General features: G+C 32.5%; 2 protein-coding genes across 3 annotated transcripts; both read left to right on the top strand.

Moving 5' to 3' along the window:
* The first annotated feature begins 629 nt into the window (after positions 1-629).
* LOC106105092 (arrestin domain-containing protein 2-like) lies at positions 630-5,751 on the top strand. 2 transcript variants are annotated; one of them, XM_013285318.1, is made up of 8 exons: positions 630-896; positions 974-1,126; positions 1,348-1,556; positions 2,115-2,297; positions 2,969-3,154; positions 3,410-4,030; positions 4,428-4,488; positions 5,341-5,751. In XM_013285318.1, exons 1-8 carry the CDS (start codon positions 782-784, stop codon positions 5,427-5,429), a joined length of 1,617 nt encoding a protein of 538 aa, XP_013140772.1. In that variant the 5' UTR covers positions 630-781; the 3' UTR covers positions 5,430-5,751. The 2 variants fall into 2 exon arrangements, with proteins under 2 accessions (XP_013140772.1, XP_013140773.1); XM_013285319.1 differs by having other exon boundaries at positions 791-880.
* Positions 5,752-7,515: 1,764 nt separating this feature from the next.
* LOC106105098 (serine/threonine-protein kinase RIO2) lies at positions 7,516-11,667 on the top strand. Its single transcript, XM_013285326.1, has 8 exons — positions 7,516-7,668; positions 7,747-7,888; positions 8,171-8,339; positions 8,547-8,756; positions 9,403-9,594; positions 10,141-10,312; positions 10,776-10,895; positions 11,227-11,667. The coding sequence occupies exons 1-8, from the start codon at positions 7,603-7,605 to the stop codon at positions 11,632-11,634; spliced, it is 1,479 nt and encodes a 492-aa protein (XP_013140780.1). The 5' UTR covers positions 7,516-7,602; the 3' UTR covers positions 11,635-11,667.
* The last annotated feature ends 2,795 nt before the right edge of the window (positions 11,668-14,462 follow it).

Below are 14,462 nucleotides of genomic sequence, written 5' to 3'. Positions count from 1 at the left end.
TAACAATACATATTTTATAATAACGTGACAATGCGACCGGCTATTATTTTGTTTCGAGTATAATAATGATCGCAAACGAAAATTTTTAACACAAATCGCGGAATAATGTAATAAATCACATATCACACAATAATTTTTGCAGAAGTTTTCAGTCAAAAAATGAGCGAAATTTGACAAATTCAAACAACGCGGAATCGTCTCATCGTGGAACAGATGAATGGAAGCACGCGCACACCTGCTCCGAACGTCAATTTGAATGACAATAAAACGGCGGAGTGAATGATGTTGAATATGAATGAAAATTAGAAACTGACTATTTATAGAAACGAATGACATAGAATAAAAAAATAATGGTTTTATACTTAAGATACCAATCCGGAAAACAAAATATTGGTTTGAAATAATCTTTAGTAATTAAAATACTTTTCGCTATTTAGTTTCAATTATTTAAATAAATAAGGGAAATGTATTTCACTCGCAACAATAGACCTAAATAAGTATAGTTCTTAGTTACAAAATTAGGTGTCTTGTTGCGGCTCTTTTTGTTTCATATTGTTTGACCGAAAAAAACATTTTAACATCAAGTGGCAACACTAGGTTAAACATAGAAAAAAACACATACATAGATAAAAAATATGTATATGAAAACGGAAAAATAGGAGGAGTCGATATTGTATTTAATACCTTTTAGTTTTTTTAAGTTCCTTAAGTTTGAAATACCGATAATTTACAGTACAGTGTGGTGTATTACATCTATATAACAACTACGAAATAAGTTGCTATGGGGTTTGATGAAGGAAGTATAATTTTAAATAGTGAAAATGAAACTTATTTTGCGGGGCAGACTATTTTTGGCAAATTGGTGTTCGAGCAAGACAAGGTCAAAACATTTAGGGGTAATTAAATTTAATGTTTTTATTTTAAACTAAAAGTATAAATGAATCTAAGTAATTTCTGATTTATAATGTTTTAGGTATATACGTTAAAATGAAGGGATTTTGCGAAGTACACTGGACTACATCTTACACAGAAGAGCGAAACAACCGCCGGCATACACGGACAGAAAATCACAATTCTTACGAAGAATATTTTAGCAGAAAAGTGTTTTTACTTGGCGGAGAAAGTGGTGAGATATTAAGTTTATATGTAGTATAGTTTTTATTTATTTTTTCATACTTTTAAAATAAATATATTGCTTAGAACAGAAGAGAATTCAGGATATGTTTTCTAATATTTATGTATAAATCTTGAAGAGTAAAATGTCCTTAAATCAATATTCTTTCCCTGGAGTATGATAGAGATAAATTAAGGCTAATAAGAATAATAACTTTATACTTGTCTTCCTAGGTGAATATCACCTACAGCCTGGTAAACACGAGCTACCTTTCGACTGCCCCATCCCTGGTAACTGCCCATCATCTTTTGAGGGTCAATATGGTCATGTGCGATATGAGATCAAAGTTGTAGTGGACCGAGCATTCAAGTTGGATCAAGAGAAGATACGGCGAATAAGGGTTATTGCTCCATTGGATCTGAACCATGATCCATACTGTAAGGTCAGCAAAATATTTGTAATACATAATAAAAAACATTGGAGTATTAAAATAAGTTTTATAATTTATGTTTCGTCAATAATAAAAATATCAGTAACAAACGACATCTGTTTTTGTTATCTAAGTAGTCAGAACATGTTGTTCCTGATTTCAAGTGTTATAAATAAGAATCAATATGCAGTGGGTCAGCGTGGTTGACTATGGCCTAGTCACCCTTTCTTTAGGGAAGGCTCCGAGCCCCTCGGTGGGGACGTATAGTGAACTGGTGATGATGATGATGATGATGAAATAAGAATCTAAATTTTTTTTGTATTAAACAGTGGATCTTTTTAATAAAAAAAAATTGAAATGTGTTACATTTATAAATCAAATGATGCTTTTATCCTCTTTCTCAATCTCAATTTTTTTTTTAATGAAAGTCATTACAGTTTGAATGGATGTATGGACTACATACATCCAAAACGGCTTAATAAATCTTGATGAAATTTTCCCCAGGTTTAAATTTTTTTTTTAATTCCAGATATCACTAGCTAGTTTTTCAATAATATTAACCATGTGCAGGAACCAATGCAGTTTGATATAGAGGACAGCTACTGCTGCTGCTGCATGGGCAGCGGTTCCAGTGCCACGGTGGCCAAGCTACCAGCATCCGGCTACTGTCCCGGACAGACCATACCTGTAGAGTTAAGCTGCTCCAATCAGGGCCGAGTTGAAATAGAACGAATACTACTGACTATACAAAAGGTGTGTACCAGTGTTTTTACTATAACTTGTCAAATAAGCAAACGTAAATATGAATTCGTCGAAATAGCGAATCATTCACAGCCTAGAGCCATCCGCAAATGCGGTTTTTAAATATGCACAGACCAAGTGACAGGCAATCTAGTCTTACTAATATTATAATTGCCAAAGTTTATATAGGTGGATAGATATGCTACTGATGTTACATGTGTCCTGAAATTAAATATTATTTTGTATTTATCATACTTATATTAAAAAAAACAATGGGTGTTTTTTGGAGTATATAGTCCAAACTACTGACTGGATATTAATAAAATATTGCATAGATGTACAGGATAGTCTGAAAGAACACAAAAACTACTTACTTACTATATGTATCTACTTTTGTTTTATTTAATTCTACAGGACACAGTCACAGACGACAGCTAGTTAGGTATGAAAATGAAAATGAAAAATAATTTATTTAAATCCAAGAATATAAATACATAAAAGATATATTTCTATTGCTTTGTTTGTGGATACATAGGAAATGACTGTCTGTAGTAATCAGTACGGGGGCACTAGGCACAGCCTGTATCGCGAGGGTCCTGCTCTTAAGATTTAATAAACATATATACCTAGCCTTTCAATTTAAGAACTTTTAAACCAGTTATCTACTCAATTTCATCATCTAGAGGATCACATACCATGCTGTGAATGTCCCCGGCACAAAGCATGAGGAGTCAATGGTGATGGAGGTGAAGAAAGGTCCCATTCCTGGAAACAACACTCGGAGCTGGATGGTGGATATGGAGGTGCCTGCTATGGATATCTACAACATGGGACCTTGTAGATTTATTGATATAGAATACGATTTTATGGTAAGGTTTAAAAATATGAATAATTTTAATTAAGCAAAAGTAGTAATCTATTTTGATTTTATCTTGAAGTTTTGTTCTTGAGTAATAATTTTCTTTTAGCATATAAAGAACTAAACTAGTGTTATTAATAAATATTTGCATTGATAAAAAATAAATAAAAATGTCACAAAACCAAATGGAATTTATCAAGACTTTTTGTTTTTAAATTACAATTAAAACAATGTATTTTTTTAATTAAAATAATTTGATTTCCAGGTAACAGTGATCCCCGAAGGTTGTCATAACAAGACTGAAGATAGAAGGTCAATTAGAATCGGCACAGTACCTCTCATGGGGTACCAGGACAACATCCCCAACCCTCTGCAGGACCAGATACCACACATGCCCATTATGAACCAACCACCACCTACCGTCCGTCCATTCACAAACGCCTATCCAAATCAAAACTCAGCTTATCCTTCGCAAAGCTCACCTTATCCTCCTCAAAACACACCATATCCTACTCAAACTTCACCTTATCCCCCTCAAAACACACCTTATCCTACTCATACTTCACCTTATCCTACTCAAACTTCATCTTATCCCCCTCAAAACTCACCTTATCCTTCACAAAACACACCTCAATCAAATCCACCTTATCCAGGTATGAACCAACCTTATCCAGTTTCACCCGGTCAAAACCCACCATATCCAGTTGTTTCTCACACTCAAAATGCACCAAATCCGGGCAATTATCCTCATAGTTCCCCCAGAGTATCCCCTTATCCGGAAAGAGCCACCAGCCAAGTGCTAAAGACAGGAACAATTGGATTTGCTGTACCAAATGTTCCCGTTCCATCTCTACCTCCAGGAACAAATGTGCCATATCCTTTAACTGTGAGTATTTTTAACATAATAATTTATTATTCTACTAACTATTTATTTAGTCGGCGACTCTATCCGCATAGAATTAAAAAAAAAGTAAGTAGCCTGTTATTTCAGACAATCTTCTACTCTATGCCAAATTTCATCGAGATTCATTCAGCAGTTTAGGATACAAACACTAATAAACATGCATCTATCTAAACTTTCGTGATAGTATGATTTTATTTATAACTAGCTTTGGTAAGACTTCCTCAAGGTATTTAAAAAAATAAAAATAATAATGGCCAAATCCAATAAATCTTTCCTCTTTATAATATTAGAATAGATTGCGTTTCGTATTTAGAGTCAATATTTGCTGGTTTTGTTAAAATTTACAGTATTAATTAAGTATTATTTAATTTATTTTCAGCCTCCGAACAACCCATATGCAACAGCAAGCGCGCCCGAACCGAACACACCCGATGATGATCGTATGTATAAAAATACTAGCCCTTCCCGTGCGACTTGTCAAAATGACATGACATGATGGCAACCTTGCTTCCTTAATATTGGCAGCAACTTATGGTCTCTTTCCCACATTAGGGTTTTTATCCAAAATATTTACCCCCTAAGTTTTACTGTTAAAATATATAGCCTAAAGCGTGACGCGTGTGCTTTTTATTGCAAAAGGAATTATTCAAAAATATGCTGTAATTGCTGAGATCTTAGGCAACAAAGAAACGAGTGTTTACGCTTTATTATAATAGTATAGAAGTATGGATAGTATAGATATAAAATGATACACTAACACTTTGTAAGCAAAATTCTTTATTTTTATCCTCAATAAATTCGCAATACGACAAAAAATTACACACATGTTGTATAAACTTTTTCTCCATTGTCTCCTCGCTTTTTTTTTTCTTTTATACTCTGTGGAAATGTTCATTCAGCCAGTAATATATATATTGTAACATCTGTAATAAAAAATAATGATTTTAAAAAATAAGGACGATCGGCCAAATCAACAATGCTTGTTAATATTTTAAAACTAACACAAAGTCAATGTAAAGACATCGAACGTTATTGCAAGTGTCCCACTTGTCCTTCCGTTACCTACTATTTCCTAACAGTATTTAATATAAATGTATTTTTACATTTTTCTTAACAGAATAATATTGTAACAATACTCAGCGCCATCTGTTGCTTTTTTGATAACAAAGTAATTAATAAAAAGTTACATTTTAATACACTATGACTTTTAGTAGTTGTTTTTTTTTTTTAAATTAAAAGCGAGTTAACTTTAAAATATACATTAATATTATTAAAGTTTTTTTTAATTTCAGAAAAATCACCTTTAGTTCCAAAGGAGCAAGCGATGCCCTACACACCGTACAATCCTGAATACATGGACAAAATGGAAGAGAAAAAATAATGCTTTTAAAACATGGGAAACTAAAAATTGGTCACAATTAAAACCGAGTTAGTAAGTACAATAAAGACGATACAATACATAAGAAAAGACTAGCATATTTTTTATAAAACGAAATATTTATCAAAATTTATTATTATATACAATTATGAATCTCGTTTTTACAATACTTATCTATGTAATTGTTAAATACTTATAATACTCGAATTTATGTAACTCAATATACTTACAATATAGAAGCGCGCGCCTTTACTAAACTATCGCAAAACTGTTTAGTCACACTTTGATTCCTATGAGGTTATATGGAGCATACTCGATTTTTAGTTGTGCAACTAAACAGTTGAATTGGCTGCAAAACAATCGCACAACTGTTGTGCACTAGTTTAGTCGAAGGTGTGCGTCCACTGATGGTGCATTAAAAAAATTATTAATATTTTGATTTTAGACTGTCTTATGATATGCTTAACAATTTTGGATATGCACAATTTTTGAACAATTTAAAAAAAATTGTACAATAATTAAGTTCTTTTTTACATATTAAATAAAATTTAAGAGAATACAGTATATTTAGTAATAATGCCATGTAACTGTTACATATAGCTTTGGTAAGAATATTATAAATGCGAAAGTTTAGATGGATGGGTGTTTGTTACTATGTATCTCCAGAACGAATCAACAGATAAGTCCGGCCTGGAAGAACTCATAAACTCGCTTTGTTCTTTTAATTCTGTGAGAATGGAGTCCGTGGACAAAACTAGTATTATATACGGGCGGGAATACATATGCTAGTAAACAGGATTAGTATCGTGCATGTCAGTTACTGGCATTTGCCAGCTTCATGCAAGTATATATGCTTACTAGCATGCCAGTCGAGGGGAGTATCGAAACTTTACACTGTACTATTTCGGAAAGGCATGCAACCTACTATTCTATTTCACTGGCATGTGTATTTCCGCATTTAATAGAATTTATAACCCCCTTATTTTAAGTACATTACGTTACCAATAATTTGTTTTTTAATTTGATATTTTACTTTTAGTGCCATATGCCTTTTACATATAAGAAAATACCCAGGCCTTAAAGGTTCTTAAAGTTTACTATTATTGACATCTCTTTCTCGCCACCTTCCGTCTCTTTCTCTCCTTCATTCTCTATAAACTGAAATAACTATTTTTCTATGACACTGGAAACTGATGGTTAATTTGACCATATGTGATAGTAACATGCAATTGAAATTATTATTCCATTTATGTTTGTTATTTATAGTATACTCCACATAATGTTATGTATAAGAATAATAATATGCTGCTATTAATGTTAACTAATTTTATAAACAATGTGATGGTTGAATTCAATACATTTCAATTTATATGTTTAAATGGCCGAAAATATATTGTCTGTGGATTTTGTAGTTTTTAATAAATCTATAATCACAGCCTTATAGAGGTAAAAAAATTGTTAATTTTTTTATAATTCCTCATCTCTATTGAATTCAACTATAGTATATAATCTCAATAGATTTAAATATTATTTGATAGAATTATTTCAAGTTGTATTGTACTTTTAAGGTTATTTTTTTTTATCTGCTGGACAGTTTCATATTTTTTATAATGCTGTAATAGTTATTTAGAACTCTGTATTTTCTATAAATAAACTCACCGTGCCTTGAATACAGATTTTTATATATTTATATGTAAAAAATAGCATTTACTATACGTAACATACTTAATTTTTGAAGTTTGTGCAAATTATAGTTTTTAGAGGAATGTTTGTATGTTTCTAAATACTTACTGCTTTACTATTTACTTTTATATGTTTTTTTTATATCTTGATACATTTTATGAAAAATACATGATTACAAATATTCGTTTTATTTTTTTATTTGTCTCCTGTAACACAGTCTGCAATCGTTTGCTGTGAAACATTTGCGGCTTAATTATGGTAGAAACTTCATGAAAATATTACACTTAAACATTTATTAAATCCGAGACGTAAGTTCACCAAAAGTTAATTAAATAAGCTTTCAATATTGCCGTTTTCGCACGTCAATCCATATGTCAAATCGACAAATAAGGAATTGATTGATATTTGACATTGACATTGACACAACACGCGTGTTGATTTACATTCTCAATTATTTTGTTTTCTTTTGATTAATTAATAAAACTGGAACAAAATGGGTAAACTAGATGTTGCTATATTGCGCTATCTAACCAGTGAAGACTTCCGTGTTTTGACTGCGGTAAGCCTTCTATTGCGAATACAAAGTGAGATATAACCTTTGATTTTACTCGACTTTTACTTTTAATTTTATTTCAAGGTGGAAATGGGTATGAAGAACCACGAACTGGTACCCGGATCACTGGTAGCGTCTATAGCTAACTTACGACACGGTGGTGTTCATAAGTTAATGAAAGAATTGTGTAAACATAGACTGTTGACGTACGAACGTGGAAAACATTGTAAGTACAAGAATTAACTGTTACTATTTTTAATTGTTCAGAGTGTTCACCGGTAGAGGGGAGGCCAAGAAAGAGATGTATGTATTGTGTGAAAGATGACATGATTAAGAAGGGAGTTCTTAGACAATGGAAGATAGATTAACTTGGAGCAAGAAAACATGGCGCAGCGACACTACGGGAGTAGGATATATGGATATGATGATGAATTGATGATAGAGTCTAACTGACTGAATATTTTTTGCAAAAATTCAGTGTTGGGAACAAGTTATGTTATAATTTCAGATGATGGTTATCGTTTAACGAATGCTGGTTATGATTACTTAGCGCTAAAAGCATTGACGAACAGGAAAGTGATTGCATCATTTGGTAATCAGATTGGCGTTGGCAAGGAGTCTAATATTTACACAGTCGCTGATGAGGACAGGAATCCACTTTGCTTAAAGTTGCACAGGTATATTTAGCTTTATAACAAGGTCTCAAATAAATTAATAAATGTAAACTAACTAAAAAAAATGTCTTAGTTTTTAGGCCCACTACACCATCAGCTTTAACTGAATGTTTAAAACTTACAGTTAGAACTTAAGCAAAACTAAGAGCTGTACAGTTTGACTGTGTAGTATAAAATCTATAACTGACACAATTTTCACAATATTTTCAGGTTGGGCCGCACATGCTTCCGGAACATAAAAGACAAGCGGGACTACCATGCGCACAGGAACCGTGCATCATGGCTCTATCTCTCCAGGATATCAGCCACTAAGGAGTTTGCATACATGAAGGCTTTACATGACAGAGGGTTTCCCGTCCCACGCCCTATAGATTTCAACAGGCACTGTGTTGTTATGGATTTAGTGCAAGGTGGACCTTTGTAAGTATAATCAAGGCCATGGCTAAAACTTTAAAAGCAAATGTCTATTGATGTGAACACTATATTATCTTGTTTATAAGGAAAAGGTACTCTAAGTGATTTTAATGTGTATTACAGTATCTTGAATTAAAAACAATATACAATTAAGTCTTATACAAGGATTAGTAATGTCATAACAATGTATGATTAAAATTTAACTTAATATTTTAATAACTAAATCATTAGATTACATGAAGCCAAATATTCATTTCTCTTCTATTACATCTGAAGAGCCATATATCACTTTAAACTAACTTTTGCTTGTTCCTTTTTGTGGAATTTAAAAAACAAAAGTACTTAGCCTATGTGTTCTTCCAGACTATCCTCGACATCTATGCCAAATTTCATTTAGCATTTTAGGTTACAAACTCAAATATACATTTAAAACACATTTATAATAATCATATCATAGTTCTTACTAATATTATAAATGTGAAAGTTGAGATGGATGGATGTTTGTTAGAGTTTGCAGCGTAAACGGTAGTATAATCTAAAAGATACATAATCTAGAAGATAGCATAGGCTACTTGATTTTGTTTTTTTAAATCCAACGCGGACGGAGTCGCGGGCGAAAGCTATAATGAAAATGAAAATAATGTATTTTCAGGACACATGTAACGTCAGTACCAGACCCTGCCAGCTTGTATGATGAGCTGATGGATTTGATTGTGCGTTTGGGCAACTGTGGAGTAATACACGGAGACTTTAATGAGTTCAACATTATGGTGGATGAAGAAGGACGGCCCATTATTATTGACTTCCCGCAAATGGTGTCCACTAACCATCCTAATGCTGAATTGTAAGTGGTTTAACAAACTTCCAATAACTTTTTAAGACCAAAAATAACAAACTATCAGTTCCCATAGGGCTTTGCCATTAATGGCAAACTTTGTTTTATTATGTACATTCTGTAAATTGCATGTCAAAATTTTTAATGCATAAATTACAACGAAGGCTTTTGCCATTACCTAATTTACTAAGAGGTTTTTTTTTCAATTTACTTACCTAATATCTGGCCTAGAGTGTGTTGTAAGTGTAAGCTTGAAAAAAAAATTTAATTATTCATAAATAAATAGATCACTGTACAACAATCATGCTGACATTGTACATAACAAGTGTGTGTTTACGTTTGATATTATAGGTGTACTAGTTTTTGCCCGTGACTCCGTCCGCGTTGATTTTAAAAAAGTGAATAGCCTATATGTCCTTCCAGACTATTATATACATCTATACCATATTTCATCGAGATCCGTTCAGATTTATTTTACAAACATCCATCTAAACTTTGGCATTTATAATATTAGTATGATATTTGTAGCAACAGCGTTGTAAAACCATTTTATAGGTATTTCGATCGTGACGTGAAATGCGTACGCGAGTTCTTCAAGAAGCGGTTCGGGTATGAGACGGACACCTTCCCCAGGTTCGAGGAGTTGGAGCGTGATGATGAACTGGACACGGAGATCGCCTGCTCCGGGTACAAGCGTACTAAAGGCGTTGATGATGAATTGTTACAGGTGTGTTGTCAAATATTGCTGTCTTCTATATCTACCTCACTCTTTCAATTTCTATAGTAACAGTACGAAATTGTTTACAGACAAAAATTTAACATACTAGCTTTTGCCCGTGACTTCGTATGCGTGCACTTAAAAAAAATTACCCTATGTGTTTTTCCCGATTTTTCTGTACATCAATACTAAATTTCGTCATAATCCATCTAAAATTTAGCATTTATAATATTTTTTTGTTTAATATTAATCAATATGAAGCCAATAAAAGTACTTTTATAAGACTAGCTTTCGCACGCGACTTCGTCCGCGCGGATTTAAAAAATAAGAAATGCAAGTAGCCTATGTGTTCTTCCAAACAATCTTCAATATTATATTAGTAAGATAGAAATATACTTCTCCTTTACACAATTTCAATAAGAAAAAGATTAAGGTTTTTAAAAAAAATAACTAGATTATTTGAATGTTTTAGGAAATGGGTATCGGTCTCCAAGTAAGTGATGACGAAGACAGTCATTCAGGTGATGAAACTGATGAAGTAAATACAAAGCAGAGTTACGAAGAAGATGAGGTCACAGCTCTTAGAAATGAGGTAATTATATTACTAGCTCTAGCCCGCGACTTCGTCGGCGTGAAATTAAAAAAAAAGTGCCTAGCCCATGTTCTTCCAGACTATTCTACTTCTATACCAAATTTTATCGAGATCCGTTCAGCAGTTTAGGCTACAAACTCTAACAAACTTCCATCCATCTAAACTAAATTATCTGAAATACAATTGTTACTTGCTTTTGCCCACGACTTTGTTCGCGCAGTATTAACAAAACTTGTCTATGTTCTATATGTGTGTATTCATCGAAAATGCTGCAAACATCCATCCAAATTTTCGCATTTATAATATCAGTATGACTTTTTTCATTCCCTAGGTTGAAAAATCAATCATGAACGACGAAAGGAAACGAACCATAGAAGAAATAACATCGAAAACCAATAAAATATCTTTAGAGAACGAACAGGAAGAAGTACCAACATTAGTTCCAATTGATACAAAAGAGGATATATCCAAAATGGATACAAATTCACAGAAATACAGATTATCTATGATAGAGAAAGCTCTATCCGATGTCAGATCTATGAGAAGTTACACATCAGCTAGTACTATAGCTCCAGAAGTAGTTAAACAGCAGGTAAAGAAGAATCTAGAAGATAGACAGAAGAAGATGGAGAGGAAGAAAGCGATCGCGAAGGGAGAAGCGAGTGCTGTCACGAGGCAAAGAAGAGATAACAGAGAGACTATAAGAGAAAGTCATGGATTATGGGGATGGGCAGAATAATGTATTATTAAATAAATAAAAGAATGTTATATAGTTAACTGCTTTATTTCTTACTATAAATAAATTAAAAAAATATATATTATCTATAGGTCCCAACAATCTGTTTATTTTCCCGCCATTTACATTTTAATTGGCGTTATCTGTTCTTATGTAACAACAATGTTTATAGAAAATATAATTCAATAAATATTTATGAAACTGTCTTGTTTATTAAATGATAAATATTCTATAAACAACGAACTAGTATCAACAATGAAGATTATAATGGTACAAAGAGAATAAAACGTCTATTTCCAAAAAATAATTATTACAAAAAATAAAAATTATTTAAATTCTTAATCTCTTCGAGACGTTCAAACGCACTTCAATATAATTATTCCATATTAATTTAAAGTCAAACAAAGTCGATATACTTTAAAGAAAAACACCATCCAGCAGTGGTACTTTACTTACTAAAATATTACGTAACTAGCTTTCGCTCACGACTGTCCGCATGTAAAAAACAAAATGAAGCAGCCTATGTGTTCTTCCAGACTATTCTACGTCTATACCAAATTTTATAGAGATCCGTTCAGCAGAGTAGGCTACAAACTCTAACATCCATCCAAGTAAACGTTCGCATTTATAATATTAGTATGATGTTTATTAAATTGCCAAGCTTTATCCATCTGTGTGTGTTTACCAACGAAATGTCTGCATTTAAAAGATAATTATAATTACGATAGCCTCTTTACATAATTACAAATATTTATTCAAGCATTACTTTAGTTATCTGTAACTAAGGATATGCATTCACAAACAAACATGGCGGATGACTCCTTTATTTGGGTTTATATACCTAATTGAAATAAAGATTGTTATGCTTTAACTTTGGCACGATGGTTAAATACTATACTTGTAAGATTGCTTGCACATATATACGAGTTCGATTCCCGCCGTGTACAGACGCAGAAAACCACGGCTTTTCACTTTCTAAAAAATTGCGTTGTTTCTCGCACTTGTGTACAAAACGTTAAAAGGATATCAGCTGATGGAACACCGTCAGATTCCCTCATTGTACAAATTTACCGGACGTCCTTACAGTGTCAAACGTGCAATCTATAGAACTAATTAAAAGATTTATTAAGTCAATCCACACTGTACCATGTTGAAGGTCTAGCCACAGACTATAAAGCAACGGATGCGTAGAAAGCAGTAGAAGTATCATACGTGTTGTTTAGCAAAAACCTCGTATTGCGCTCACCGCTATCTTTATCAATGGAAAAATTAAATTAACTATCTCTGAATTTAGATAATGGACATTATCAAATGTATCTATTGTAGATAAAAACAGTGTAATTGTATATTTGGAAATTACTTATGGTGAAATGAAACAGATAGGGAGTATTTTTAAATTTCTTTTCGGGAGTTATGGAAGATGGGCGAGATTTGTTACGGAAAAAATGTATTATTTTTAAAATAAACGTATATTTAAGAACACAAAATAATGAGTCAATCTATAATATAAATAAGAAACAAATGTATTTTTGTATGTATTGAAACTCAAAACCTGGGCCGATTTCAAAAATTCCTTTACCATTAAAAAGCTACATTATCGATGAGTAACAAAGTCTATATCTTTTTTTTTTAATTTCACGCAGATGAAGTCGCAAACAACAGCTGGTGTTATGTAAAAAGTATATATGATCTCTGCCTATCCCTCCGCTTTAGTACGTTACTTGTGCATAAAAATCTGCTGGTGGTTACCACCTATATGGCCTCGTTATAACTATCATTAATAAAATAAAACATGGCAATAAAACAAAGCTCATAGACATTTTTATCTTGCTATTGCACTATCATTTAATCTGAATTAAAATTATACTAAGCGTCCATTACAGCATTAAAATACGATAAGAAAGGCCTTTGAATATTTTAAAAGAAAGAAATAACAAAACACAACGTTAAAGCTACTGGCAGTTTTTAAGAACATATTTTCAAAATAATTTGTGTTTAAATTAAAAACTAGAGAGTACAAAATGTTTGTTTTGATCAGTACCAACTCGAAGTTATATTTTCAGAATTGTTACACTTTGAATTATATTTGGATCGTGGAAAATCACCGTGTCTTATTAAAAATAAACCGAAGAAAATGGTAGAAAGTCGACGGATTATCTGTTGACATTAAATTAAAATGTTTGAAATTGAATTGGGTATTGTTGGAAGAAGAATTGAAAGAATATCAGCAGTATTTTTTCTTAATTTCGCTACAGCATACGTTTGTACAGCTGGAACACGGACTAAATTATTGTCATTTACTATCTCTCTTTTCACAAAGTGTGTGAAAGAGATGGCATCATATGTTTGTATGAACAGTGGTAACCCACGCCACAAAGGTATGTTGACGTCGTGGTAACCATTGGGCCCAGGGCGGAAAACAAGGAGCGTGACAGAATACATACAGTCTAACATGACGTGATATGATAAAAAAATTTAAGAACCGTAGAAATCTTAGGGCACTGATAGAGATAAAACTATCCCTTTCTATAGCTTCATTAAAATGAATTTAGTAGTAACGTATTTATAAAAAACATATTGGTAATCAAATAGCATAAACAATTCTTACGGTAATCGTTGAGACGGCGACGTGTTTATCTAAATAATGTGTTGATAAGCGTGTCTTATGTAATGTTGTTTAATGTATTCATGCGACGAGCGACAAAGTCGAGGTCAGCGTGGCCGCGGTCAAGCGCGAACATTCTTGGCTGAATAGTTCATAGCAACAGTGGACGATACAAGTTTCTGATTTGGAAGTAGGAGGTGAACCTTCCTGAGGATATGTCCGGGTG

The sequence above is a fragment of the Papilio polytes genome, unplaced genomic scaffold (genome assembly GCF_000836215.1).
Source record: "Papilio polytes unplaced genomic scaffold, Ppol_1.0 DF823177.1, whole genome shotgun sequence".
Lineage (NCBI taxonomy): Eukaryota > Metazoa > Arthropoda > Insecta > Lepidoptera > Papilionidae > Papilio > Papilio polytes.
Note: the sequence above shows the minus strand (reverse complement) of the source record. Positions and strands in the feature narration are given on the sequence as shown.

Bases quoted from the DNA above. Each gene is read 5' to 3' on its own strand.
- LOC106105092 (XM_013285318.1), top strand. From the start codon at position 782: ATGGGGTTTGATGAAGGAAGTATAATTTTAAATAGTGAAAATGAAACT. The intron at 1,127-1,347 runs GTGAGATATTAA...TTGTCTTCCTAG, and splicing joins TTTACTTGGCGGAGAAAGTG to GTGAATATCACCTACAGCCT. The intron at 4,489-5,340 runs GTATGTATAAAA...TTTTAATTTCAG, and splicing joins GAACACACCCGATGATGATC to AAAAATCACCTTTAGTTCCA.
- LOC106105098 (XM_013285326.1), top strand. From the start codon at position 7,603: ATGGGTAAACTAGATGTTGCTATATTGCGCTATCTAACCAGTGAAGAC. The intron at 7,669-7,746 runs GTAAGCCTTCTA...TTTTATTTCAAG, and splicing joins ACTTCCGTGTTTTGACTGCG to GTGGAAATGGGTATGAAGAA. The intron at 7,889-8,170 runs GTAAGTACAAGA...TTATAATTTCAG, and splicing joins GTACGAACGTGGAAAACATT to ATGATGGTTATCGTTTAACG.